The 26,164-nt window shown below is 48.6% G+C and overlaps 1 protein-coding gene across 1 annotated transcript in view; it reads left to right on the forward strand.

Moving 5' to 3' along the window:
- Window positions 1-25,586, forward strand: part of LOC149428736 (ataxin-3) — a gene marked incomplete at its 3' end in the record, with an annotated part of 37,937 nt that extends 12,351 nt beyond the window's left edge. Inside the window, exons 3-6 of the mRNA XM_089667064.1 lie at window positions 9,463-9,507; window positions 14,334-14,419; window positions 15,037-15,103; window positions 25,499-25,586. Of these exons, the coding sequence (XP_089523190.1) occupies window positions 9,463-9,507; window positions 14,334-14,419; window positions 15,037-15,103; window positions 25,499-25,586 (286 nt within the window). The remainder of the gene's footprint in view (window positions 1-9,462; window positions 9,508-14,333; window positions 14,420-15,036; window positions 15,104-25,498) is intronic.
- Between the last annotated feature and the right edge of the window lie 578 nt (window positions 25,587-26,164).

Here is a 26,164-nt window from a genome sequence, read left to right on the forward strand (position 1 = left end):
CACACAGACACATGTACAGATACACACGTGTAAATACACGCAGTGTCAGGGCTCCAGGGTATGACCAGAGGTATGTGAACTGACGCAGTGCAATACTAAAACATAACACAGTGCAAACGAACCAAACCACCCACAGATAACAATACATACAATGCAAGCGTCGTCAGGCAGGCCGGGTCAGGCAGAGAATGGTCGGGGTCACAAGCCAGGGATCAAACAGGAGAAGTCAGCAGAGGTCCGGATCAGGCAGGGTCAGCAACGAATCAGTCAGGCAGGAACAGGAATGCAGGTAACAAGATACAGGGCCCATAGCAAAACACACACCAAGGCAAAGACTGCAGGTCTGGCCATCCCTTAAATACACCTGCATAATCAGCTTCAGGTGTTTGGGCTGACTGCAGGGTTGAGTCTCTGATTGCTGAGAGCACCCGCTGGCCAGCCCTGGTACTGCAGCCCACAAGGCAGGTGAGTCCCACCATTACTGGCAAGTCCATTCCTGACAGTACCCCCCCCTCAAGGAGCGGCCTCAGGACGCTCCAAACAGTCCTAGCCGGGCAAAATGGACTCCGGGCACATCGGGCTGGACTCCGGGCAGCGGCACATCGGGCTGGACTCCGGGCAGCGGCACATCAGGCTGGACTCCGGGCAGCGGCACATCGGGCTGGACTCCGGGCAGCGGCACATTGGGCTGGACTCCGGGCAGCGGCACATCGGGCTGGACTCCGGGCGGGGCAGCAGGCACCGGGCCACCAGGCGGGGCAGCAGGCACCGGGCCACCAGGCGGAGCGACGGGCACCGGGCCCCCAGGAGGAGCGGCGGGCGCAGGGCCCCCGGGCGGAGCGCCGGGCCCCGGAGCGGCGGGCGTCGGGCCCCCGGGCGGAGCGGCGGGCGCCGGGCCCCCAGGCACGACAGCGGGCATCGGGTCACCAGGCATCAGGTCATTTGGCTCGACAGCGGGCACCACGTCATCTGGCAAGGCAGTGGGCACCGAGTCACCAGGCACGACAGTGGGCTCTGAGTCAATTGGCACAACAGCGGGCACCGGGTCATCAGGTACCGGATCGTCTGGCTCGACAGCAGGCACCGGGTCATCTGGTGCTGGATTGTCTGGCTTGACAGCGGGCATCGGGTCACCAGGCATGACAGCGGGCACTGGGTCATCAGGCATTGGATCGTCTGGCTCGACAGCGGGCATCGGGTCACCAGGCATGACAGCGAGCACCGGGTCACCAGGTACCGGATCGTCTGGATCAACAGCGGGCATCGGGTCACCAGGCATGACAGCGGGCACTGGGTCATCAGGCATTGGATCGTCTGGCTCGACAGCGGGCATCGGGTCACCAGGCATGACAGCGAGCACCGGGTCACCAGGTACCGGATCGTCTGGATCAACAGCGGGCATCGGGTCACCAGGCATGACAGCGGGCACTGGGTCATCAGGCATTGGATCGTCTGACTCGACGGCGGGCATCGGGTCACCAGGCATGACAGCGGGCACTGGGTCATCAGGCATTGGATTGTCTGGCTCGACAGCGGGCATCGGTTCACCAGGTTTGACAGCGGGCACTGGGTCACCAGGCATCAGGTCATTTGGCTCGCCAGCGGGCACCGAGTCATCTGGCAAGGCAGTGGGCACCGAGTCACCAGGCACGACAGTGGGCTCCGAGTCAACTGGTATGACCGCGGGCACTGGGTCAGACATTGGATCGTCTGGCTCGACAGCGGGCATCGGGTCACCAGGCATCAGGTCATTTGGCTCGCCAGCGGGCACCGAGTCATCTGGCAAGGCAGTGGGCACCAAGTCACCAGGCACGACAGTGGGCTCTGAGTCAATTGGCACGACAGCGGGCACCGGGTCATCAGGCATTGGATTGTCTGGCTCGACAGCGGGCATGGGGTCACCAGGCATGACAGCGGGCACCGGGTCATCAGGTACTGGATCGTCTGGATCGACAGCGGGCACCGGGTCATCTGGCGTTGGATCGTCTGGCTCGACAGCGGGCATCGGGTCATCTGGCATGATAGGCTGGGTAGAGGCATCAGGCTGGGTAGAGGCATCAGGCTGAACTGTGGGCGCCGAGGCACCAGGCTGAACCACGGAAGGCAGGTTCTCAGACGGCAGGCTCACCGGTTTGGATACTGGCAGGATGGTATTGGTTGGAAAGAATTTTCGCTTTTTTCTGGTTTTAACTACTGGAGCACTGCAAGTAAACGCAGGTCTGCAAACAAATGGAGCAGCTGGAGACAGAGAAGAGCTGGAAGATGGAACAGAGGAGGGAGCAGTTGCTACAGAGGACTTCTTTACAGGGTTAAAGAAAGGATAGGTTCAGTGGGTGGGAGCAGAGGACTGGTATGTGGTAGTTAGCAGAGTATACTGGGTCGTCACTGGGGGTGCTGTCGGGGATGTAGGAAGAGTGCCTTAAGTGGAGGAATGATGTTGTAAGCTGACTGAGGCTGGGTGCAACAAATCTGACCATGTCTGCAGTATGGGTTGAACAAAGTTCAGCTTACACAAAGCCTGTCTGGTCAATGACTGCACTGCGTTTATACAATCTCTTAGTGTCTGTGGTGAACATGCAGAATAACGCTCCAGAAAGTAACCCACATCATCCTCTAATAACCACACCAGGGACTCTACCTGGTCGGCACTAAATGGGGGCAAAAAGTCATTCCTGCTTTCGGGGGTACCAGATGAAACCAACTCAGCACAAACCTGAATCAATGGCTGCACCTCAGAGAATTCTGTGCCCTGATCTACTAGAACATGAGCGATCCGTATACATTCTAGCAGTTGATCCCGGGGATACTCCCTCACAGTCTGATAAGCATACTCTCTGTCATCAAACACTAGCAGAGATAAATACACAACCTCATCAAGATCCATCCTTCCCAGCAACAAGCCAAGATGGCTTCCCTGTGCAGCCACTTCTGGTCAGGATTGGCCTTGGTGTAATGTCAGGGCTCCGGGGTGAGACCAGAGGTATGTGAACTGACGCAGTGCAATACTAAAACATAACACAGTTCAAACGAACCAAACCACCCACAGATAACAGTACATACAATGCAAGCGTCGTCAGGCAGGCCGGGTCAATAACTATCGGGCAGGTAGGAACAGGAGGAGCAGGCAGAGAGTAGTCAGGTCACGAGCCGGGTACAGCAACTAACGGGCAGGTAGGTACAGGGGGTCAGGCAGAGAATGGTTGGGGTCACAAGCCAGAGATCAAACAGGAGAAGTCAGCAGAGGTCCGGATCAGGCAGGGTCAGCAACGAATCAGTCAGACAGGAACAGGAACGCAGGTAACAAGATACAGGGGCCCATAGCAAAATACACACCAAGGCAAAGACTGCAGGTCTGGCCATCACTTAAATACACCTGCATAATCAGCTTCAGGTGTTTGGGCTGACTGCAGGGTTGAGTCTCTGATTTGCTGGGAGCACCCGCTGGCCAGCCCTAGTACTGCAGCCCACAAGGCAGGTGAGTCCCACCATTACTGGCAAGTCCATTCCTGACACGCAGACACATGTACAATTCTACATGCATACACACACACACCAAACCCACACACGTACACACACACGCAACCCCCCCCCCTAAAAAGTTGCAGTACTTCGTTGTTCACTCACAGATCCGGGTTCTGCACTCTAGGGGGAGGCAGAGAGCACAGCACACACTCCTTGCTTTGCTTTCACTGCGCTCAGCTATTGAGCGTTCTGACGGCTCCCAGTGCCAATGACCGATCCGGCCTGAGCTCTGAGCCTGCTCAGCAAGACGGTCCTGGGACACACACTCGCCCCCACCATAATTTACACTCGCCATTGGCGAGCAGGCGAGTGGATATTTCAAGCCCTGCACTATACTACAAATTACTCCCACAAATGCCCATAATTTGCACACACAAAAAATATTTTTCCTAACAAATTCATTGAAGACCAAGTTGCAAAAATGAATACACTCCAATGAAAGTCAAAATTTTCGGGCTCTTTCACACGGATCCGTTTAGCGGGGGATCTCTCTGCTGAGCCAGCGGATGACAGCTCTGTGTCCCCTCCACTGCTACAGAGCTGCTCGCTCTCCTCAATGTGCGGTCGGATGAAAACGGACCACCTGTCCGTTTTCATCCGATCCGACGGACGGAAGGGGAATTGGATCCCCATCTGTCCCTTTTTATCGGATTGGATGTCGGCGGATGTAAATGGACACATATCCGTTTTATACCCGCTGCTCCATAGAGGAGAATGGAGGTTCCGATCGGGTCCCTCTGAAAAACAGGCAGGCGGACCCGATCGGAACGTTCTTGTGAAAGAGGCCTATGACAACAAAATCCTAATTAACAAGAATTCAACTCCAGGTGAGTCTAATTATTAACCAGGTGTCCAGCAGACAGTTGATTATAACAGGGCGTTACTTAACAAGGAAAACCCCGCCCAATTCATGCTGTAGCAATGGCACCACATGGAAGAGAAATGTCACAAGGACTGAGAAAGTAAATCATTTCTTTGTACAAGAAAGGCGAAGACTACAAGAAGATCAGCAAAGCTTTACTTATCAGTCAGAATACTGTAGCAAAAGTGATACAAAGATGGAGCTGCAACCATCTCACAGAGACGTCCTGGCCATCCATGGAAGTTAACACCTCAACAGGAGCGTCTTCTGATGAGAAGAGTTGAAGAAAATTGGCATGCAAGTTCATTGCAGTTTTTCCCCATGTTGTCATGTTACAACCAAAAACGTGAATGTATTTTAGTGGAATTTTATGTGACAGACCAACACAAAGTGGCAATAATTATGAAGTGCAAGGAAAATGATTAATGGTTTTCAAAATTTTTTACAGATAAAATCTGAAAAGTGTGGCGTGCATTTGTATTCAGCCCCCTTTAATCTGATACCCCTAACTAAAATCTAGTGGAACCAATTGCCTTCAGAGGTCACCTAATTAGTAAACAGAGTCCACCTGTGTGTCATGTGATCTCAGTATAAATACAGCTGTTCTGTGAACCCCTTTAGAGGTTTGTTAGAGAACATTAGTGAACAAACCACATCATGGAGGCCAAGAAACACACCAGAAGGGTCAGGGATAAAGTTGTGGAGAAGGTTAAAGCAGAATTAGGTTATGAAAAAATATCCAAAGCTTTAAACATCTCACAGAGCACTGTTCAATCCATCATCCGAAAATGGAAAAAATATGGCACAACTGCCAACCTACCAAGACATGGCCGTCCAGCTAAACTGACAGGGCGGGCAAGGAGAGGCTTAATTAGAGAAGCAGCCAAGAGGCCCATGGGAACGCTGGAGGAGCTGCAGAGATCCACAGCTCAGGGGGGAGAATCTGTCCACAGGACAACTATTAGTCGTGCACTCCACAAATCTGGCCTTTATGGAAGAGTGACAAGAAGAAAGCCATTGTTGAAAGAAAGCCATAAGAAGTCCCGTTTTCAGTTTGCGAGAAGCCATGTGGGGGGCACAGCAAACATGTGGAAGAAGGGGCTCTGGTCAGAGGAGACTAAAATGGAACTTTTTGGCCTAAAAGTGTGGTGGAAACCTAACACTGCACATCACCCTGAACACACCATCCCTACTGTGAAACATGGTGGTGGCAGCATCATGTGGTTGGGATGCTTTTCTTCAGCAAGGACAGTAAAGCTGGTCAGAGTTGATGGGAAGATGGATGGAGCCAAATACACGGCAATCTTAGAGGAAGACCTGTTAGAGTCTGCAGAAGACTTGACTGGGGCGGAGGTTCCCCTTCCAGCAGGACAACGACCCGAAACATCCAGCCAGAGCTACAATGGAATGGTTTAGATCAAAGCATCTTCATGTGTTAGAATGGCCCAGTCACAGTCCAGACCCAAATCCAATGGAGGATCTGTGGCAAGACTTGAAAATTGCTGTTCCCAGACGCTCTCCATCCAATCTGACAGAGCTTGAGGGATTCTGCGAAGAAGAATGGGCAGAAATGTCCCTCTCTAGATGTGCAAAGTGACATCCCCAAAAAGACTTGCAGCTGGAATTGCAGCCAAAGGGGGTCCTACAAAGCATTGACTCTGGGGGGCCGAATACAAATGCCGCCACGCTTTTCACAGATTTATTGGTCACAAATGTTGGAAACCATTTCTCATCTTCTTTCCACTTCACAATTATGTGCCGCTTTGTGTCGGTCCATCACATCCAATCCCAATAAATACATTGTAACATGACAACACGGGGGACATTTCAAGGGGTAGGAAGACTTTTTTCGAGACACTGTAGTTAAAGAAGTGGGAAGCCAAACTGGGGTGATTGTTTCCCGTGACACAATACGGCGTACACTGCAGAGGAATGGCATTCATGGGTGTCCTTCATGAAGGAAACCTCTCCTAAATCCCATGCACAAAGAAGCCCGCATAGAATTCGCCAGGGTCCATGCTGAAAAAGACGACTACTGGGACTCTGTACTCTGAAGTGATGAGACCAAGATAAATGTTTTTGGAACTGATGGCTTCAAAACTGTTTGGTATCACAAAGGTGAGGAGTGCAAAGAAAAATGCATGGTGCCTACTGTGAAACATGGTGGTGGCAGTGTCCTTCTGTGGGGCTGCATGAGTGCTGCTGGTGTCAGGGAGCTGCATTTCATTGATGGTGTCATGAATTCACAGATATTCTGCTCTATATTGAAAGAAAATGCTACCATCGCTGCGTGCCCTCGGTCGTCGTGCACTTTTCCAACATGACAATGATCCAACACGCACATCTAAGGCCAGTGTGGCATTTCTGAAGAAGAACCGGGTGACAGTGATTCAGTGGCCAAGTCTGTCTCCTGATCTGAACCCAACCGAACACCTATGGGGAGTTCTGAAGAGACAAGCTGAGCATCATTCTTCATCCAGCATCCAGGCTCTGAAAGAGGTCGTTCCTGAAGAATGGAAAAAGATCGGTGTTGCAATATGTCACCAACTTGTCCATTCCATGCCTAGAAGACTCGGTGCCGTCCTTACATATCATGGAGGTCATACAGAATATAGATGGAGGAGTTCTTGTTGTGGGGTGGATTCATTTCTGCAGCAACTAATTGGAGTAAAACTGAAGACTTTGTAATCTAAGTTATATTATTAACCTTCCTTCCATGTAATGAGCCGAACAAATGTTCTATAAAAGTCAGTTTGGTCAAAGTTGTAGAGATTGTTTGTGTGTACATTGAGATATTGATTCAAATCTTACTTTTCGAAAGAGGTGGACTCATTTATGCTGAGCGCTGCAGATTAGGCCCTGATCATTCTATTCTATCTTTATCTTTTTTTATTTTTTTTTTTAATCTTTTTATCTTTATTATTTTTTTCTGTTGAATACAAACATTTTTTTCTTTTGTTCTTTGTTTTTTTTTGCTATCACTTTCTCCTCTAGCTAGGAGAAAAAGAAAACAAAGTTACAATGTATCTTTCTCCATACAGAGGAGAAACAGTACCAGGAGTGGGTTTTCTGATTGATCACTGACAGCCATTCGCAGGCTTTCAGAGCGATCATGTGATCAGGAGCTGGGACTCCCGGATTCCCATCGTTGGTAACAGACCAGTGACAGTTCTCCATGCTGGGAGCGCACTTCCAGAATGAAGACTTCAAGTGATTCTAAGGCTCTTTTTTTTTTTTTTTTAAATAAAAAATAACATGTCTATACTTACCTGCTCTGTGTAACGCTTTTGCCCAGAGCTGCTTTGTGTAACGCTTTTGCCCAGAGCTGCTCTGTGTAACGCTTTTGCCCAGAGCTGCTTTGTGTAACGCTTTTGCCCAGAGCTGCTTTGTGTAACGCTTTTGCCCAGAGCTGCTCTGTGTAACGCTTTTGCCCAGAGCTGCTCTGTGTAACGCTTTTGCCCAGAGCTGCTCTGTGTAACGCTTTTGCCCAGAGCTGCTCTGTGTAACGCTTTTGCCCAGAGCTGCTCTGTGTAACGCTTTTGCCCAGAGCTGCTCTGTGTAACGCTTTTGCCCAGAGCTGCTCTGTGTAACGCTTTTGCCCAGAACTGCTCTGTGTAATTGGTTTTGCCCAGAGCTGCTCTGTGTAATTGGTTTTGCCCAGAGCTGCTCTGTGTAATTGGTTTTGCCCAGAGCTGCTCTGTGTAATGGCATTTGCCCAGAGCTGCTCTGTGTAATGGCTTTTGCCCAGAGCTGCTCTGTGTAATGGCTTTTGCCCAGAGCTGCTCTGTGTAATGGCTTTTGCCCAGAGCTGCTCTGTGTAATGGCTTTTGCCCAGAGCTGCTCTGTGTAATGGCTTTTGCCCAGAGCTGCTCTGTGTAATGGCTTTTGCCCAGAGCTGCTCTGTGTAACGCTTTTGCCCAGAGCTGCTCTGTGTAATGGCTTTTGCCCAGAGCTGCTCTGTGTAATGGCTTTTGCCCAGAGCTGCTCTGTGTAATGGCTTTTGCCCAGAGCTGCTCTGTGTAATGGCTTTTGCCCAGAGCTGCTCTGTGTAATGGCTTTTGCCCAGAGCTGCTCTGTGTAATGGCTTTTGCTCAGAGCAGCCCGGATCCTCCTCCTCTCGTGTCCCCCACTGGCGCTCCTGGCCCCTCCCTCCTATCGGGTGCCCCCACAGCTAGCAGCTTGCTATGGGGGCTCCTGCTGTTCCGTGTGTCCATTCACTCATGGAGCTGGGACTCGGCCCTGCCAGCGCCTCTTCTCATTGGTTTACTGGGTGTGATTGACAGCAGTGGGAGCCAATGGCTCCTGCTTCTGTCTCAGGCAGTGAGAAGTGGGAGGATAGCTGAGACTCCAGTGCACATCGCTGCATCGAGAGGGGAGTTAGGTGAGTATTAGGGGGTTGGGGGGGATGCTGCACAGAGAAGGTTTCTTATCTTCATGCATGGAGTGCAAACCTTGAGCCTTTAGAACCCCTTTACCTGTCATTGATAGCTCCTGGTCATACACAAGCCATCGGGAGTCGGGAACTAAAACAGCAGAAAGCACATACTGTATGTGGACCCCAAGAGAAGACCCACTTCCACAATGCCGCATATTTGTTACTTCAGCAGCAACAGGTTACAGAGTTCCTGTAGTGAATCGCCACTGTTTAGTACAGAAACATCAGAGATTTTGCTCACATTTTCTCATGTTGAAAGAGATTACTCTTCTTCTCCTACAAACTTTGCATCTCCACAATATAACTCTTTGACGTACGGCGGCTATCATGAGCCCACTTCCATTTTCTGTCGGGACGACTCTGATGATCAATCCTCTTTTCTTTTCATCTGTACTGTTGATACAGTTTTTGGCTTTGTCTGCCATCCATCATTTTGTTTCAAAACCGTATACTGTATAAAAGAACACATCCCTAGCATCCCTTTAGACTTCCATGCCCCATGTAATAGATTGGAGACTTTGTGTCACTTCTTTAGGCGACACTTTCTTTGAGATGTGAGGTCAAGGGGTAAAGTAAATGCAAATTGTCAGCATGTTGTGGGTCTTTTGTATTATTACTGATGTTTCCACCTTTGGCATTACAGCAACCATCTGGAAACATGGATGACAGCGGATTCTTCTCTATTCAGGTAAGCGTGTCTACGTAAAAAAGAAAATGCATGTTACCTGCCATGGATGGAATCTTCTGGTATATGAACATTCTAGTAAAAGATATTCAAGTAGTGAACTGAGCAGTGTTGGTGAACAAAAAGTATGTTTTATTAGGATGTGGAAATGTAACCAGTTGTAGATACTGGGGATGCTACACAGCCAGTATAACGTCACTGAAGTACTCAGGACATGGAGTACGCACTGCCCTTTAAGCCGCACTTCCCCATTTGCTGGCAATTCTCATCTGTCAAAATGTCAGTCAAGAGATGCTTTACAGCAGCCAAGCAGCTGCCTTGCTGCATTCTGAATACAGAAGATCGGCCATTGGGCACAGGCATCCATTCATAAAATACTTTTTTCTCTTTAAATGCAAAGCATTCACTGATTAGATGAGGTGGAGAGGCGGAGTGGTGATATAAATGTCAAAATGCCTTGATGTATGTATCAGTCCAAAGGAGTGGGTCTCCCTAGGCAGGCTGTATCTGCATGACACCACCCTAGGTAACGCTGACATATTTCAAATATATTTTTCTTCCATATGGCTTGTATGGGCAGCACAGTGGCTAAATGGTTAGCACTTCCGCCTGGCAGCACTAGGGTCATTGGTTTGAATCCCAACCACGGCACCTGCCTGCCTGGAGTTTGCATGTTCTTCCTGTGCCTGCGTGGGTTTCCTCTGGGCACACCGGTTTCCTCCCACACTCCAAAGACATGCTGGTAGGTTAATTGGGTCCTGTCTAACTTGGCCCTAGTATGTATGAATGTGAGTTAGAGGGACCTTAGATTGCACGCTCCTCGAGGGCGGAGACTGATGGGAATGTAATATATAATATATTATTATTATTATACAGTATTTATATAGCGCTAAAAGGTTTGCTCAGCGCTGTACATTATAGTGGGGACAGAACATGAGACAACACAGTAACAATACAATACACGAGGGGTTCGAGGGCCCTGCTCCTTGGAGCTTACAATCTAGGAGGGAGGGGATAGTGGTACAGGAGGAAGTGGCTGTGGGGGATGGAGTGGTGGGAGGAGTGGAGGAGATCTGCTCTTAGGTGAGGGCGGGGTAGGCTTCCCTGAAGAGGTGGGTTTTCAGGGTGCGCCTAAAGGTGAGGAGGGTAGGTGACAGTCTGATGGATTGGGGTAGTGAGTTCCAGAGGATGGGGGAAGTCCTGGAAAAGACCTGCAGTCAGGCGTGGGAGGTGGAGACCAGGGAGCTAGAAAGTAGGAGGTCTTGTGAGGAGCGAAGATTACTGGTAGGGTGGTATTTGGGTATCAGGTCGGTGAGGTAGTTTGGGGCAGCGTTGTGAATGGCTTTGTATGTCAGTGTTAGTAGTTTGAATTCAATGCGTTGGGCAATCGGGAGCCAGTGGAGGGAATGACAGAGGGGGGTGGAGCCAGTGGAGGGAATGACAGAGGGGGGTGGAGCCAGTGGAGGGAATAACAGAGGGGGGTGGCAGAAGTGGAGCGGTTGGTGAGGTGGATGAGTCTGGCTGCTGAGTTCAGGATTGACTGAAGCGGGGATAGTCTGTGATGAGGGAGGCCGGTGAGAAGGGAGTTGCAGTAGTTCAGGCGTGAGATAATATGGGAGTGAACGAGTAGTATAGTAGTGTCTGGGGTTAGGAACGAACGTATTTTGGAGATGTTGCGGAGGTGGAGCCTGCATGAGTTTGCCAACAATTGGACCTGGGGTTGGAAGGAAAGGTTTGAGTCCAGGGTGACACCCAGGGCTTTGGCTTGCAGGGTGGGACTGATGGTGGCGTTGTTGGTCGTGATGGAGAGGGGGGGGGGGGAAATCAGGAGCTCGGTTTTGGAAAGGTTCAGTTTGAGGAAATGGAACGACATCCAGTCTGATATGTCGATCAGTAGGTGGGCGATACGGGCGGAGACTGAGGGGGTGAGGTGAGGGGTGGAGAGGTAAATTTGTGTGTCATCAGCATAGAGGTGGTAGTTGAAGCCGTGGGAGTGTATTAGTTTGCTGAGGGAGGAGGTGTAGATGGAGAAGAGAAGGGGACCGAGGACAGAGCTTTGGGGGACCCCAACAGAGAGGGGGAGGTGGCAGCGTTATAGGTATAGCTCAAGGAGCGTTGGGATAGATAGGAGGAGAGAGCGGAGTCTCTGATGCCGAGGGAGTGTAGTTTATTAAGGAGGAGGGGGTGGTGGACTGTGTTGAAGGCCGCGGTGAGGTCGAGGAGTAAGAGGACTGAGTAGTGGCCATTAGCTTTGGCGGTTAGCAGGTCGTTAGTGATTTTGAGGAGGGCGGTTTCGGTGGAGTGTAGGGGGGCGGAAGCCAGATTGTAGGGGGTCGAGGAGGTTGTTGTCAGTGAGGTGGGAGCGTAGGCGATTGTAGACTAAGCGCTCAAGGAGCTTGGAAGTGAATGGCAGCAGGGAGATTGAACACACACACTGTAACTGCAAACAGGTAACCTGTAAAAAAATGTTTAAAGCATCACCTATGGAGATTTTTGAGTACCTTAGTTTGTCGCCATTCCACAGGTGTGCGCAGTTTTAAAGCGGGACATGTTAGGTATCTGTTTACTCGCCGTAACATCCTCTTTCATATTTTTCAAAAAATCAGGGTGTGTGTGTGTATATATGTGTGTGTGTGTATGTATATATATATATATATATATATATATCACAAATATATATAATATGTGTGTGTGCCGTGTTCCAAATTATTCTGCAAATGATATTTTTCTCATTTCCCTCAATAATTGATGTAAATATCAGTCGGCAGAATTCTCAGGTTACAACTATAAGAGGACAATTCACATTTTATTGAACAAACCTCCTAATGATAACAGGATTTTTGTTCCAAATTATTCCGCACAGGAAGTTTCAAAACACTTTCTAGGTTGTAAAGAACTGAAAATTGTCATTTGTTGTGTTTGCAGCAAATTTACTGAAATCAAAAGCTATTTCAATCAAACTTTTCCCAACATTGTAACTTTGTAAACATTTGAAGCGGTCACGTTACATTGTAACATAGGAGCCCTTATCTGATAGCAGATCACAAGTCTCGCATCCATTGAACTTGGGAGTTTTTGGACAGTTTCTGCTTGAATTTGTTTGCAAGATGTCAGAATCGCCTCCCAGAGCTGCTGTTTGGATGTAAACTGCCTCCCACCCTCATAGATCTTTTGCTTGAGGATGCTCCAAAGGTTCTCAATAGGATTGAGGTCAGGGGAGGATGGAGGCCACACCATGACTTTCTCTCCTTTTATCTCCATAGCAGCCATTGATGCAGAGGTATTCTTTGCTGCATGAGATGGTGCATTGTCCTGCATGAAGATGATTTTATTACGGAAAGCATAGTTCTTCCTTCTGTACCAGGGAAGAAAGTGGTCAGTCATAAACTCCACATACTTTGCAGAGGTCATCTTTACACCTTCGGGGACCCTAAAGGGGCCGACCAGCTCTGTTCCCATGATTCTGGCCCAAAACATGACTCCACCACCGCCTTGCTGATGTCGCAGCCTTGTTGGAACAGGGTGGCCATCCACCAACCATCCACTACTCCATCCATCTGGACCATCCAGGGTTGCACGGCACTCATCAGTGAACAGGACTGTTTGAAAATGAGTCTTCATGTATTTTTCTGCCCAATGCAGCCGTTTCTGCTTGTGAGCATTGGTTAGTGGTGGCCGAATAGAAGGTTTCTGCACAGTTGCAGGACTCTGGAGGACTCTACACCTTGATGTCCGTGGGACTCCAGAGGCACCAGCAGCTTCAAATATCTGTTTGCTGCTATGTAATGGGATTTTAGCAGCTGCTCTCTTGATCCGATGCATGGATCTGGCAGAAATCTTCCTCAATGTGCCGTTATCTGCACCAACCCGTCTGTGCTCTGAATCAGCCACAAATCTCTTCATAGTGCGATGATCACGCTTACGTTTTCCTGAAATATCGAATGTTTTCATCCCTCGTCCAAGGCATCGAACTATTTCACTCTTTTTGGCAACAGAGATCCTTTTTCTTCCCCATATTGCTTGAAAATGGTTCTCTGCTTAATAATGGGGAACGCCGTCCTTTAGTAGTTTTCCCTTAAATTGGGCTCACCGGCCAATCTAATCATCACAGGTGTCCCAGATTGTTTTCAGTGATCAAAAGAGCCCTGACACACAATGCCATCCATGAGTTACACTGAAAAACAAACTATTTCATCTTTGTGACACTTAAATAGAATTTGCATAATAATTTGGAACAGGGTGTATATGTGTGTGTGTGTGCGTGTGTATGTGTCTGTATATATGTGTGTGTGTATTTATATGTGTATATATATGTGTGTGCGCGTGTGTGTGTGCGCGTGTGTATGTGTCTGTATATATATATGTGTGTGTGTTTTTTTATATATATATATATATATATATATATATATGTATGTATGTATAAAATATATATATGTGTAAAATATATATATATATATATATATATATATATATATATAATATTTTTTTTTTTTTTTTAATTCACTAATTAGCTAAAGTGTATTTTTTCCAAAAAAACGATGCACGAATACCGTGACATAAAAAATTGCAACAACCTCCATGTCATTTTCTAGGGTCTTTGCTGAAAAAAAACCAACATATGATGTTAGGTTTATAAGTCCTTTTCTAGCAAAAAGTACGGATTTAAACAAAACGTTGCAGAAAATGCCGGGTCTTCGAGTGGATAAAGAATGCACTCGTTCTGTGTAAACGTGCGATCGATGCAGTAGTGGAATTCTTTGTGTGAGACGACAATGGATTGATGTGACATGACTCTCACTGTCTGCTGCTTCTTTTTGCTGTTTTTCCAGGTTATAAGTGACGCTCTGAGAGTGTGGGGATTAGAATTGATCCTGTTCAACAGTCCAGAATATCAGACCCTCGGCATCGACCCCATGTAAGATGTCTTTTACAGTCCTAGAAATGGGCTTCAGTCATAAGATCGGTGTTTAGTGCAGTACGCCAGATCCTCCAACAAAGAAATGTTCGGTTATCAGTCCTGCAGTACCAAGCCCTGGTGAAAGGGGGAGCCTTTGAACCCCCGAAACCTGTTGGATATTTGTTACAAGTGTAACAAATATTTTATATTTTCATTAATTTTAATGATTTATATAGTTCTGACAGTTCTAGCAGCACTATGCAGAGAATATTCATTCAGTCCATAATGACCAACCAATATATTGGGGGAGATTTACTAAAACCGGAGCACTTAGAATCTGGTGCAACTGGGCCTGGGAGCCAATCAGCTTGTTCAAGTAAGCTTTGACAATAAAACTTGGAAGCTGATTGGGTTTCTATGCAGAGCTGCATCAGAATTTGCACTCTCCAGTTTTAGTAAGACCCCCCCCCTCATTTCACACATTTACATAGTTTGCATTGTTTTGGGTGAAAGTTGATTGGCCTTTCACCAGTAATATAGTATTTTGTATTTGGTTTTGCAGGGCTCCTTGCAACTGTAGACTGATTGATTTTTTTTTTTTTTTTTCTTTTTTTAAATATTTATTTCATTCCTAGAAACGAACGAGCTTTTATTTGCAATTATAAAGAACACTGGTTTACTGTAAGGAAACTAGGCAAACAGGTAGGTGTGCTATGTTGTATGTTATTTGGTTACAAAGCTGATCTTTGCACAGAAATGCGCGGCTTCTCCATGAAGAGCCCACTTCCTGTCTGCAATTGCTGCATTATACCTGGGAAAGGGTACAAAACCGATGATGTCACCTCCGTGTGCTCCTTGTATTACTCCTCCCAGTTATGGCCGCCATTTACCATTCAGAAGAATCTGCAGACAGTGTGTTTTTGCGGTTTTTTATATATATAAATCGCTCCGTCCATCCATCGCTCGTCCATCCATCGCTCCGTCCATCCATCGCTCCGTTCATCCATCGCTTCCATCCATCGCTCCATCCATCTGTCCATCTCTCCCTCCATCCATCTCTCCCTCCATCCATCTCTCCCTCCATCCATCTCTCCCTCCATCCATCTCTCCCTCCATCCATCTCTCCCTCCATCCATCTCTCCCTCCATCCATCTCTCCCTCCATCCATCTCTCCCTCCATCCATCTCTCCCTCCATCCATCGCTCCGTCCATCCATCGCTCCATCCATCTGTCATCCATCTGTCCATCCCTCTATCCATCTCTCCCTCCATCCATCTCTCCCTCCATCCATCTCTCCCTCCATCCATCTCTCCCTCCATCCATCCACCCTCCATCCATCCATCCATCTCTCCCTCCATCCATCTCTCCCTCCCTCCATCCATTCCTCCCTCCCTCCATCCATTCCTCCCTCCCTCCATCCATCCATCCCTCCCTCCATCATCCATCCATCCATCCATCCCTCCACCATCCATCCCTCCATTCCATCCATCCCTCTCTCCATCCATCCCTCTCTCCATCCATCCCTCTCTCCCATCCATCCCTCTCTCCATCTCTCCTTCTCTCCATCTCTCCTTCTCTCCATCTCCCCCTCCTTCTCTCCCCTCCATCCATCTCTCTCTCCATCCATCCATCTCTCCATCCATCCATCTCTCCATCCATCCATCTCTCCATCCATCCCTCTCTCCATCCATCCCTCTCTCCATCCCTCATCCCTCTCTCCATCCCTCCATCCTCTCTCCATCATCCCTTCTTCCATCCTCCCTCTCTCCATCCCTCCCTCTCTCCATCCCTCCCTCTCTCCTCCCTCCCTCCATCCATCTCCCTCCATCCATCCATCCCTCTCTCCATCCCTCCATCCCTCTCTCCATCCCTCCATCCCTCTCTCTATCCATCCATCCATTCCATCCCTCTCTCCATCCATCCCTCTCTCCATCCATCCCTCTCTCCATCCATCCCTCTCTCCATCCATCCCTCTCTCCATCCATCCCTCTCTCCATCACTCCCTCTCTCCATCCCTCCCTCTCTCCATCCCTCCCTCTCTCCATTTCTCCCTCCATCCATCTCTCCCTCCATCCATCTCTCCCTCCCTCCATCCATTCCTCCCTCCCTCCATCCATCCATCCCTCCATCCATCTCTCCATCCATCCATCCCTCTCTCCATCCATCCATCCCTCTCTCCATCCATCCCTCTCTCCATCCATCCATCCATCCCTCTCCATCCATCCCTCTCCATCCATCCCTCTCTCCATCCATCCCTCTCTCCATCCATCCCTCTCTCCATCTCCCTCTCTATCCATCCCTCCATCCATCTCTCCCTCCATCCATCTCTCCCTCCATCCATCCCTCTCTCCATCCATCCCTCTCTCCACCCATCCCTCTCTCCACCCATCCCTCTCTCCACCCATCCCTCTCTCCATCCATCCCTCTCTCCATCCCTCTCTCCATCCCTCCCTCTCTCTCCATCTCTCCCTCTCTCCATCCACCCATCTCTCCATCCATTCATCCATCCATCTCTCCATCCATCCTCCATCCATCCATCCATCCACCCTCCATCTCCATCCATCCATCCATCCATCCCTCCCTCCATCCATCCATCTCTCCATCCATCCATCCATCCATCTCTCCATCCATCTCTCCATCCATCCCTCCATCCATCCATCCCTCCCTCCCTCCCTCCCTCCATCCCTCCCTCCCTCCCTCCATCCCTCCCTCCCTCCATCCATCCATCCCTCCCTCCCTCCCTCCCTCCATCCATCCTCTCCCTCCATCCATCTCTCCCTCCATCCATCTCTCCCTCCATCCATCTCTCCCTCCATCCATCTCTCTCTCCCTCCATCCATCTCTCCATCCATCCATCCATCTCTCCATCCATCCATCCATCCATCCATCCATCCATCTCTCCATCCATCCATCCATCCATCCCTCCATCCATCCATCCATCCATCTCTCCATCCATCCATCCATCCATCCATCTCTCCATCCATCCATCCATCTCTCCATCCATCCATCCCTCCATCCATCCATCCCTCCATCTCTCCATCTATCCCTCCCTCCATCCATCTCTCCCTCCATCCATCTCTCCCTCCATCTCTCCATCCATCCATCCCTCTCTCCATCCATCCATCCCTCTCTCCATCCATCCATCCCTCTCTCCATCCATCCATCCCTCTCTCCATCCATCCATCCTCTCTCCATCCATCCCTCTCTCTCTCCATCCATCCCTCTCTCCATCCATCCCTCTCTCCATCCATCCCTCTCTCCATCCATCCCTCTCTCCATCCATCCATCCCTCTCTCCATCCATCCTCTCTCCCTCCATCCATCCCTCTCTCCCTCCCTCCATCCCTCTCTCCCTCCCTCCCTCCATCCCTCTCTCCCTCCCTCCATCCATCCATCTCTCCCTCCATCCATCCATCTCTCCCTCCATCCATCCATCTCTCCCTCCATCCATCCATCTCTCCCTCTATCCATCCATCTCTCCCTCTATCCATCCATCTCTCCCTCCATCCATCCATCTCTCCCTCCATCCATCCCTCTCTCCATCCATCCATCCCTCTCTCCATCCATCCATCCCTCTCTCCATCCATCCATCCTCTCTCCATCCATCCCTCTCTCCATCCATCCCTCTCTCCATCCATCCCTCTCTCCATCCATCCCTCTCTCCATCCATCCATCCCTCTCTCCCATCCATCCCTCTCTCCATCCATCCCTCTCTCCATCCATCCCTCTCTCCATCCATCCATCCCTCTCTCCCTCCATCCCTCTCTCCCTCCATCCCTCTCTCCCTCCATCCATCCATCCATCTCTCCATCCATCCATCCATCCCTCCCTCCATCCCTCCCTCCCTCCATCCATCCATCCATCCATCTCTCCATCCATCCATCCATCTCTCCATCCATCCATCTCTCCCTCCATCCATCCATCTCTCCATCCATCCATCCATCCATCCATCTCTCCATCCATCCATCTCTCCCTCCCTCCATCCATCCATCCATCCATCCCTCCATCCATCCATCCATCCATCCATCTCTCTATCCATCCATCTCTCTATCCATCCATCCATCTCTCCATCCATCCATCCATCTCTCCATCCATCCATGTCTCCATCCATCCATCTCTCTAGAATGGAAAGGAACACTTCTTAATCAGAGTCTAGCATAAAGTCAATGAAAACTCCTGAGATATGGATCTGGTCAGGTAAGTCGCAGAGGGGGGTTGTTCATCAGTTTCAGCTGCTTTGGTGTTAATGAAATCAACAACAGGTGCACTAGATGGGCAACAATGAGACGACCCCCAGAACAGGAACGGTATTACAGGTGGGGGCCACTGACATTTTTTTTCCCTTCTCATCTTTTCTGACTGTCTTTCACTAGTTTTGCATTTGGCTCGGGTCAGTGTCACTACTGGTAGCATGAGGCCATACCTGGACCCTACAGAGGTTGCACAGGTAGTCCAACTCCTCCAGGATGCACATCAATACGTACCATTGCCAGAAGGTTTGCTGCATCTCCCAGCACAGTCTCAAGAGCATGGAGGAGATTCCAGGAGACAGGCTGTTCCTCTAGGAGAGCTGGACAGGGCCGGAGGAGGTCCTTAACCCATCAGCAGGACCGGTATCTGCTCCTTTGTGCAAGGAGGAACAGGATGAGCCCTGCCAGAGCCTACAAAATGACCTCCAGCAGGCCACTGGTGTGAATGTCTCTGACCAAACAATCAGAAACAGACTTCATGAGGGAGGCCTGAGGGTCCGACGTCCTCTAGTGGGCCCTGTGTTCACTGCCCAGCACCATAGAGCTTGATTGGCATTTGCCATTGAACCCCAGAATTGTCAGGTCCACCACTGGTCCCTGTGCTTTTCACAGATGAGAGCAGGTTCCCCCTGAGCACATGTGACAGACGTGAAAGGGTCTGGAGAAGCCGTGGAGAACGTTCTGCTGCCTGTAACATGGTTCAGCATGACCGTTGTGGTGGTGGGTCAGTGATGGTCTGGGGAGGCATATCCATGGAGGGACACACAGACCTCTACAGGCTAGCCCAGGGGTAGGCAACCTGCGGCTCGCCAGCTGTTGCAGGTCTACAAATTCCATCATGCCTCTGCAAGTCATAGCTGTAACTGTCAGTTTTGTAATGTTGCAATGCCCCATGGGAAATGTAGTTCCACAACAGCTAGAGAGCTGCAGGTTGCCTACCCCTGGGCTAGACAGTGGTACCCTGACCGCCATTAGGTATCTGGATGAAGTCCTTGGACCCATTGTCAGACCCTACGCTGGTGCAGGGGGTCCTGGGTTCCTCCTGGTGCAGGGGGTCCTGGGTTCCTCCTGGTGCAGGGGGTCCTGGGTTCCTCCTGGTGCAGTGGGTCCTGGGTTCCTCCTGGTGCAGTGGGTCCTGGGTTCCTCCTGGTGCAGACAATGCCCGGCCTCATGTGGGGAGAGTATGCAGGCAGTTCCTGGAGGATGAAGGAATTGATACCATTGGAATGGCCCCCACGCTCACCTGACCTAAATCCAATAGAACATCTCTGGGATATCATGTTTCAGTCCATCTGACACCACCAGGTTGCACCTCAGACTGTCCAGGAGCTCAGTGATGGCCTGGTCCAGATCTGGGAGGAAATCCCCCAGGACACCATCCGTGGTCTCATTAGGAGCTTCCCCCGACGTTGTCAGGCATGCATACAAGACGTGGGGGCCACACAGACTACTGAGGACCATTCTGAGTTGCTGCAATGACATTTCACCAACATGGACTCGCCTGCTGCATCATTTCTTCACTTTGATTTTCGGGGTGTCTTTGAATTCAGTCCTCTGTAGGTCGATCATTTTCATTTCCATCCAACGATGGGGCATCCTTACGTTCCTCACCCATCACCCCGTCCATGTCAGTAGAGATCCAGCAGGAGATTCCTCCCCATTGAGGTCTTTTTTGAGCGGTATGTGTATATGTATAATATGTGTATGTGTGTGTGTATATATATATATATATATATATACATACAGTGGGGATCGAACATTTGGGCACCCCAGCTAAAAATTTGTATTAATGTGCATAAAGAAGCCAAGGAAAGATGGAAAAATCTCCAAAAGGCATCAAATTACAGATTAGACATTCTTATAATATGTCAACAAAAGTTAGATTTTATTTCCATCATTTACACTTTCAAAATAACAGAAAACAAAAATGGCGTCTGCAAAAGTTTGGGCACCCTGCAGAATTTATAGCATGCACTGCCCCCTTTGCCAAGCTGAGACCTGCCAGTGTCATGGATTGTTCTCAATCATCGTCTGGGAAGACCAGGTGATGTCAATCTCAAAGGTTTTAAATGCCCAGACTCATCTGACCTTGCCCCAACAATCAGCACCATGGGTTCTTCTAAGCAGTTGTCTAGAAAACTGAAAAATAGTTTGACGCTCACAAAGCTGGAGAAGGCTATAAGAAGATAGCAAAGCGTTTTCAGATGTCAATATCCTCTTTTGGAATGTAATTAAGAAATGGCAGTCATCAGGAACAGTGGAAGTTAAAGCAAGATCTGGAAGACCAAGAAAAATATCAGACAGAACAGCTCGCAGGATTGTGAGAAAAACAATTCAAAACCCACGTTTGACTGCACGATCCCTCCAGAAAGATCTGGCAGACACTGGAGCTGTGGTACACTATTCCACTATAAAGAGATACTTGTACAATTATGGTCTTCATGGAAGAGTCATCAGAAGAAAACCTCTTCTACGTCCTCACCACAAAAATCATCGTTTGAACTTTGCAAATGAACATATAGACAAGCCTGATGCATTTTGGAAACAAGTTCTGTGGACCGATGAGGTTAAAATGGAACTTTTTGGCCGGAATGAGCAAAGGTACGTTTGGAGAAGAAGGGGCACAGAATTTAATGAAAAGAACCTCTGTCCAACTGTTAAGCATGGGGTTGAATCAATCATGCTTTGGGGTTGTGTTGCAGCCAGTGGCACAGGGAACATCTCACGAGTAGAAGGAAAAATGGATTCAATAAAATTTCAGCAAATTTTGGATGGTAACTTGATGCCATCTGAAAAAGCTGAAGTTAAAGAGAGGATGGCTTCTACAAATGGATAATGATCCTAAACACACCTCGAAATCCACGGGGGATTACATCAAGAGGCGTAAACTGAAGGTTTTGCCATGGCCTTCACAATCTCCTGACCTCAACATAATTGAAAATCTATGGATAGACCTTAAAAGAGCAGTGTGTGACAGACAGCCCAGAAATCTCAAAGAACTGGAAGACTTTTGTAAGGAAGAATGGGCAAAGATACCTCAAACAAGAATTGAAAGACTCTTGGCTGGCTACAAAAAAGCGTTTACAAGCTGTGATACTTGCCAAAGGGGGCAGTACAAGATATTAACTCTGCAGGTACCCAAACTTTTGCAGACGCCATTTTTTTGTTTTCTGTTATTTTGAAAGTGTAAATGATGGAAATAAAATCTAACTTTTGTTGACATATTATAAGAATGTCTAATCTGTAATTTGATGCCTTTTGGAGATTTTTCCATCTTTCCTTGGCTTCTTTATGCACATTAATACACATTTTTAGCTGGGGTGCCCAAACTTTCGATCCCCACTGTATATATGTATGTGTGTATATATATATGTGTGTGTGTGTATATATATATATATATATGTGTGTGTGTGTGTGTGTGTGTGTATATATATATGTGTGTGTGTGTGTATACATGTGTGTGTGTATGTATATGCTGTTTGATCTTCCTCCTCTGCATGACCCTTGAGTTCCTCTAAAACAGTTTTGGAGATATGCATACATACAACATTTTTTATTATTAATAATCTATATTCCTTTTTGGGGGTTTTTTGCAGTTTTGGAGATATGCATACATACAACATTTTTTATTATTAATAATCTATATTCCTTTTTGGGGGTTTTTTGCATTCAGGGCCCTGAAGCTGGCGGAACACATTTGCATTTGTACAGCACATTGTAGTGTCATATGAATGTATTGCAGTGCGGCTCCATTTGCACTTCCAGGGTTGTATGCGAATCTCTATCTAGGGTACCATTAACAAAGCATTTTTACTCCCCTTATTCCTCGCTCTCAGAGGCTTCCTCCTATCTGTGATCACCCCCCAGAAGCTGCTTCTCTTCTGACCTCTATTTGTCAGTCACTCTCTGATGTCGTCACACACAGTGCAGGACTGGCAGTCCTACATTGTATCTGAGGATGCAGATGACCCTCTCACATCTTGGAGCCACACAGTGATGTTGAGAGCCCAGGTTACCAGGGGAATGAGGGATAAGGAAAGAGTGTTTTTGTTTTTTTTTCATCTAATTTTATTTTTTATTTTTTGTTACCCTAGAGCACAGGTGTCAAACACAAGGCCTATGGGCCAAATCCGGCCCTCCAGGCCATTTCGTGTGGCCTTTGCACCTCTCCTGCAGGTACCCCCTTGTTTCTGCCGCCACCTTGTCTCAGCAGTCAGCAGCAGAGAGGAGAATAGAACTCCTCTGCCAAATTCTGCACCTCTCAGTGCAGCTGCAGCACCTCCTCATCTCTGCCTCCCCTGGTCTCAGCATTCAGCAGACTCTGGTTTACTGACTCCACTCCTCCTCTGGTCCTCCTCCAGACCCTGCACTTTCTGCCCCAAAGGGGGTGCACGATGATGTTAGGGAGGGTGCGGGATTCTTGACATCTGATGTAATGGGGGGGGGATGGGTGCTCTGGACATCTAGTCTTACTGATACAACCAGCCCTTTGAGGGCAACCATAATGCTGATATGGCCCGCGATGAAATGAAGTTTGACACCCCTGCCCTAGAGCATGCAATCCTTGCATTGTTGGGAATGAGGGGAAACACACCACTGTAAGGGTAGTTTTTCTTTTCCTTGGAGTTCAACTTTAACCACTTCCCGTCCAACCAATGTATATAAACGGCCGGACGGGAACAGTGCAGGTGGCCATTTATAAACGGCCTCCCCGCCCCCTGCTTGTGCACGCTCCCTGGGAGTGCACAGCACTGCGATCCAGTGCCCGCTGTGTCCTCTGGACACAGTGGAACACCGATCGTTGTACGGGACCTCTGTGTGAGGTTCCAATCATGTGATCACTGATTGGCCAATCAGTGATCACATGCAGAGTAGTAAGCAAGATGTCACTTCTGACATCATTGCTTACTACATGTGAAATCTGTGAATGATCACAGAGGTCAGATGGTACAGGGCCATTCACAACGGACTGGAAGGGGGTGAAAGTGTCTGGACTGGAAGGGGGAGAAAGTGTCTGGACTGGAAGGGGGGGAAAGTGTCTGGACTGGAAGGGGGGGAAAGTGTCTGGACTGGAAGGGGGGAAAGTGTCCGGACTGGAAGGGGGGGAAAGTGTCCGGACTGGAAGGGGGGAAAGTGTCCGGACTAGAAGGGGGGGGTGAAAGTGTCCGGACTGGAAGGGGGGGGGTGAAGTGTCCGGACTGGAAGGGGGGGGGTGAAAGTGTCCGGACTGGAAGGGGGGGGTGAAAGTGTCCGGACTGGAAGGGGGGGTGTGAAAGTGTCCGGACTGGAAGGGGGGGGGGGTGAAAGTGTCCGGACTGGAAGGGGGGGGTGAAAGTGTCCGGACTGGAAGGGGGGGGTGAAAGTGTCCGGACTGGAAGGGGGGGGTGAAAGTGCCCGGACTGGAAGGGGGGGGTGAAAGTGCCCGGACTGGAAGGGGGGGGTGAAAGTGTCCGGACTGGAAGGGGGGGGTGAAAGTGTCCGGACTGGAAGGGGGGGTGAAAGTGTCCAGACTGGAAGGGGGTGAAAGTGTCCGGTCTGGAAGGGGGGGGGGGGGGGAGTGTCCGGACTGGAAGGGGGGGGGGGAGAGTGTCCGGACTGGAAGGGGGGAAAGTGTCCGAACTGGAAGTGGTTAAAGCAGTGCAGTGTAGTTCAGCGATAATGCTGCTTTTTCAATGAGCCCCTAAGTATCCCAAATCTCTTGACACTCCATCGCAGGGTAAAGGCATCCTATCACAAGATCTGTTTGCTTTCTTGGATCCCATTGGAAGTATTGTTACATCACCGACACATAGAAATCAGAGGGGAGGGGATTATATTTTCTAACTTTTTTCCACATTTTTTTTCTATAGGTATAATGCAGTGATTTCAGATGGGGTGGGGGGGAGGGGTGCTATGTAATAAGTGAGCCTTGCATTTCATTGCAAAGTTTCATTTCTGTTTTGGAATATAACTTTCATATCGTGGTGTGTTTTTGTTGTTTTTTGTTTTTTTTTTTTAATTCTAACAAAAAACTGTTTAAAATGGTCCCTTTTACTACAAAAATGTCTAGGCTTTAAAGGAAACTTGTTCTTTTAGGAGACATCAGCCATGGCAGACTCCATATTCCTCTCAGCACAAACTTCCTTTAAATGGCTTTGAGCAGCATATTATAATTTAAAAAAAAAAAAAAGGCACTGATTGGACAGAGCAGCATTCTGTTATGCATCATACCTTCCAATGTACCTTCCACACTTTTTCTTACAGGAGCTGTGACGGGCTGAGTACAAAATTTCAGCTTGCGATTTTATCTAACAGTGAGTGTCATTATAATGTCAGGAGTGAATAGGGAGAACAGTGGAAGCCCTGCATTTTTTTTTGTAACTCTTAAACTGTGCCTTTCATGACATGCACTGCAGAGGAGATCAACTCAGAATAAGCACGCTGCATGAAAATCTGAAAGCGGCTCACTGCTGTTACCTGCGTGACTTGCTTCCCCTCCCGCAGTGTTGCTTCAGGCTCCGCCTTCTCCCCGTTCTGAAGTGTATTACATTGCATTGTTGCCTGCTGAAAGGCTAGCAGGATGTGTGGCCAACTGTAGACAAGTGTGGATAGCTGTGTCAACGATGATTCAAAATTGGATTTTTTTTTTATTTTTTAAATATTTGGCCTAAACAACCTTTTTATTGTTTTGGCATGGGTGACTATTTTTCATCATTTTTGGATCCTTTCGGAAGCTTACACTTGGGCAGGCACGTGTAAATAGACGCATATTGATGCAGTTATTATTGTGATGAATTAAACGTAAAAACAAAGCGGTGTCATTAATTATCTCGCTTATGTTATTTGTTTACTTTTTCCTTTTTTCGCAGTGGTTTAACTTGAATTCCTTGTTGACGGCTCCGGAACTCATATCAGACACGTACCTTGCACTATTCTTGGCTCAGCTCCAACAGGAAGGTAAAGCTCACAATTTTGTTTTTAAATGCTGTGAGATTAAAAAATATGCTGTAGCACTTAAAGCGGAGCTCCACCCAAAAGGGAAGTTCCGCTTTAAGGACTGCTCTCCCTCTCTCCATTAAGGATTGGCACCTTTTGGGGGGCGGAGTGGGTATCTGAATTTAACACGTACCCAGTCCCATTTCTGGTCCAGTCGCCTAGGCCAGGCCTTGAAATTTTCACTCGCCTGCTCGCCAATGGCGAGTGGAAATTATAGTGGGGATGAGTGTGTCCCCCAGGGCCGTCTTGCTGAGCAGGCTCGGAGCTCAGGCCGGATCTGTCATTGGCACTGGGAGCCGTCAGACCGCTCAATAGCTGAGCGCAGTGAAAGCAAAGCAAGGAGTTCTGTGCTCTCTGCCTCCCCCTAGAGTGCAGTACCCGGCTCTGTGAGTGAACAACAAAGTACTGCAACTTTTTATAGGGGGGTGTGTGTGTCTGTGTATGCATGTACATGTCTGTGTAGGCATGTACATGTGTGTGTGTTTGCATGTACATGTGTATGTATGTACGTACATGTGTCTGTGTGTACATGTGTCTGT

Source organism: Staurois parvus, unplaced genomic scaffold (genome assembly GCF_062004578.1).
Source record: "Staurois parvus isolate SC_StPar_1 unplaced genomic scaffold, SC_StPar_1.0 ptg002994l, whole genome shotgun sequence".
In the NCBI taxonomy this organism is placed as follows: Eukaryota; Metazoa; Chordata; class Amphibia; order Anura; family Ranidae; genus Staurois; species Staurois parvus.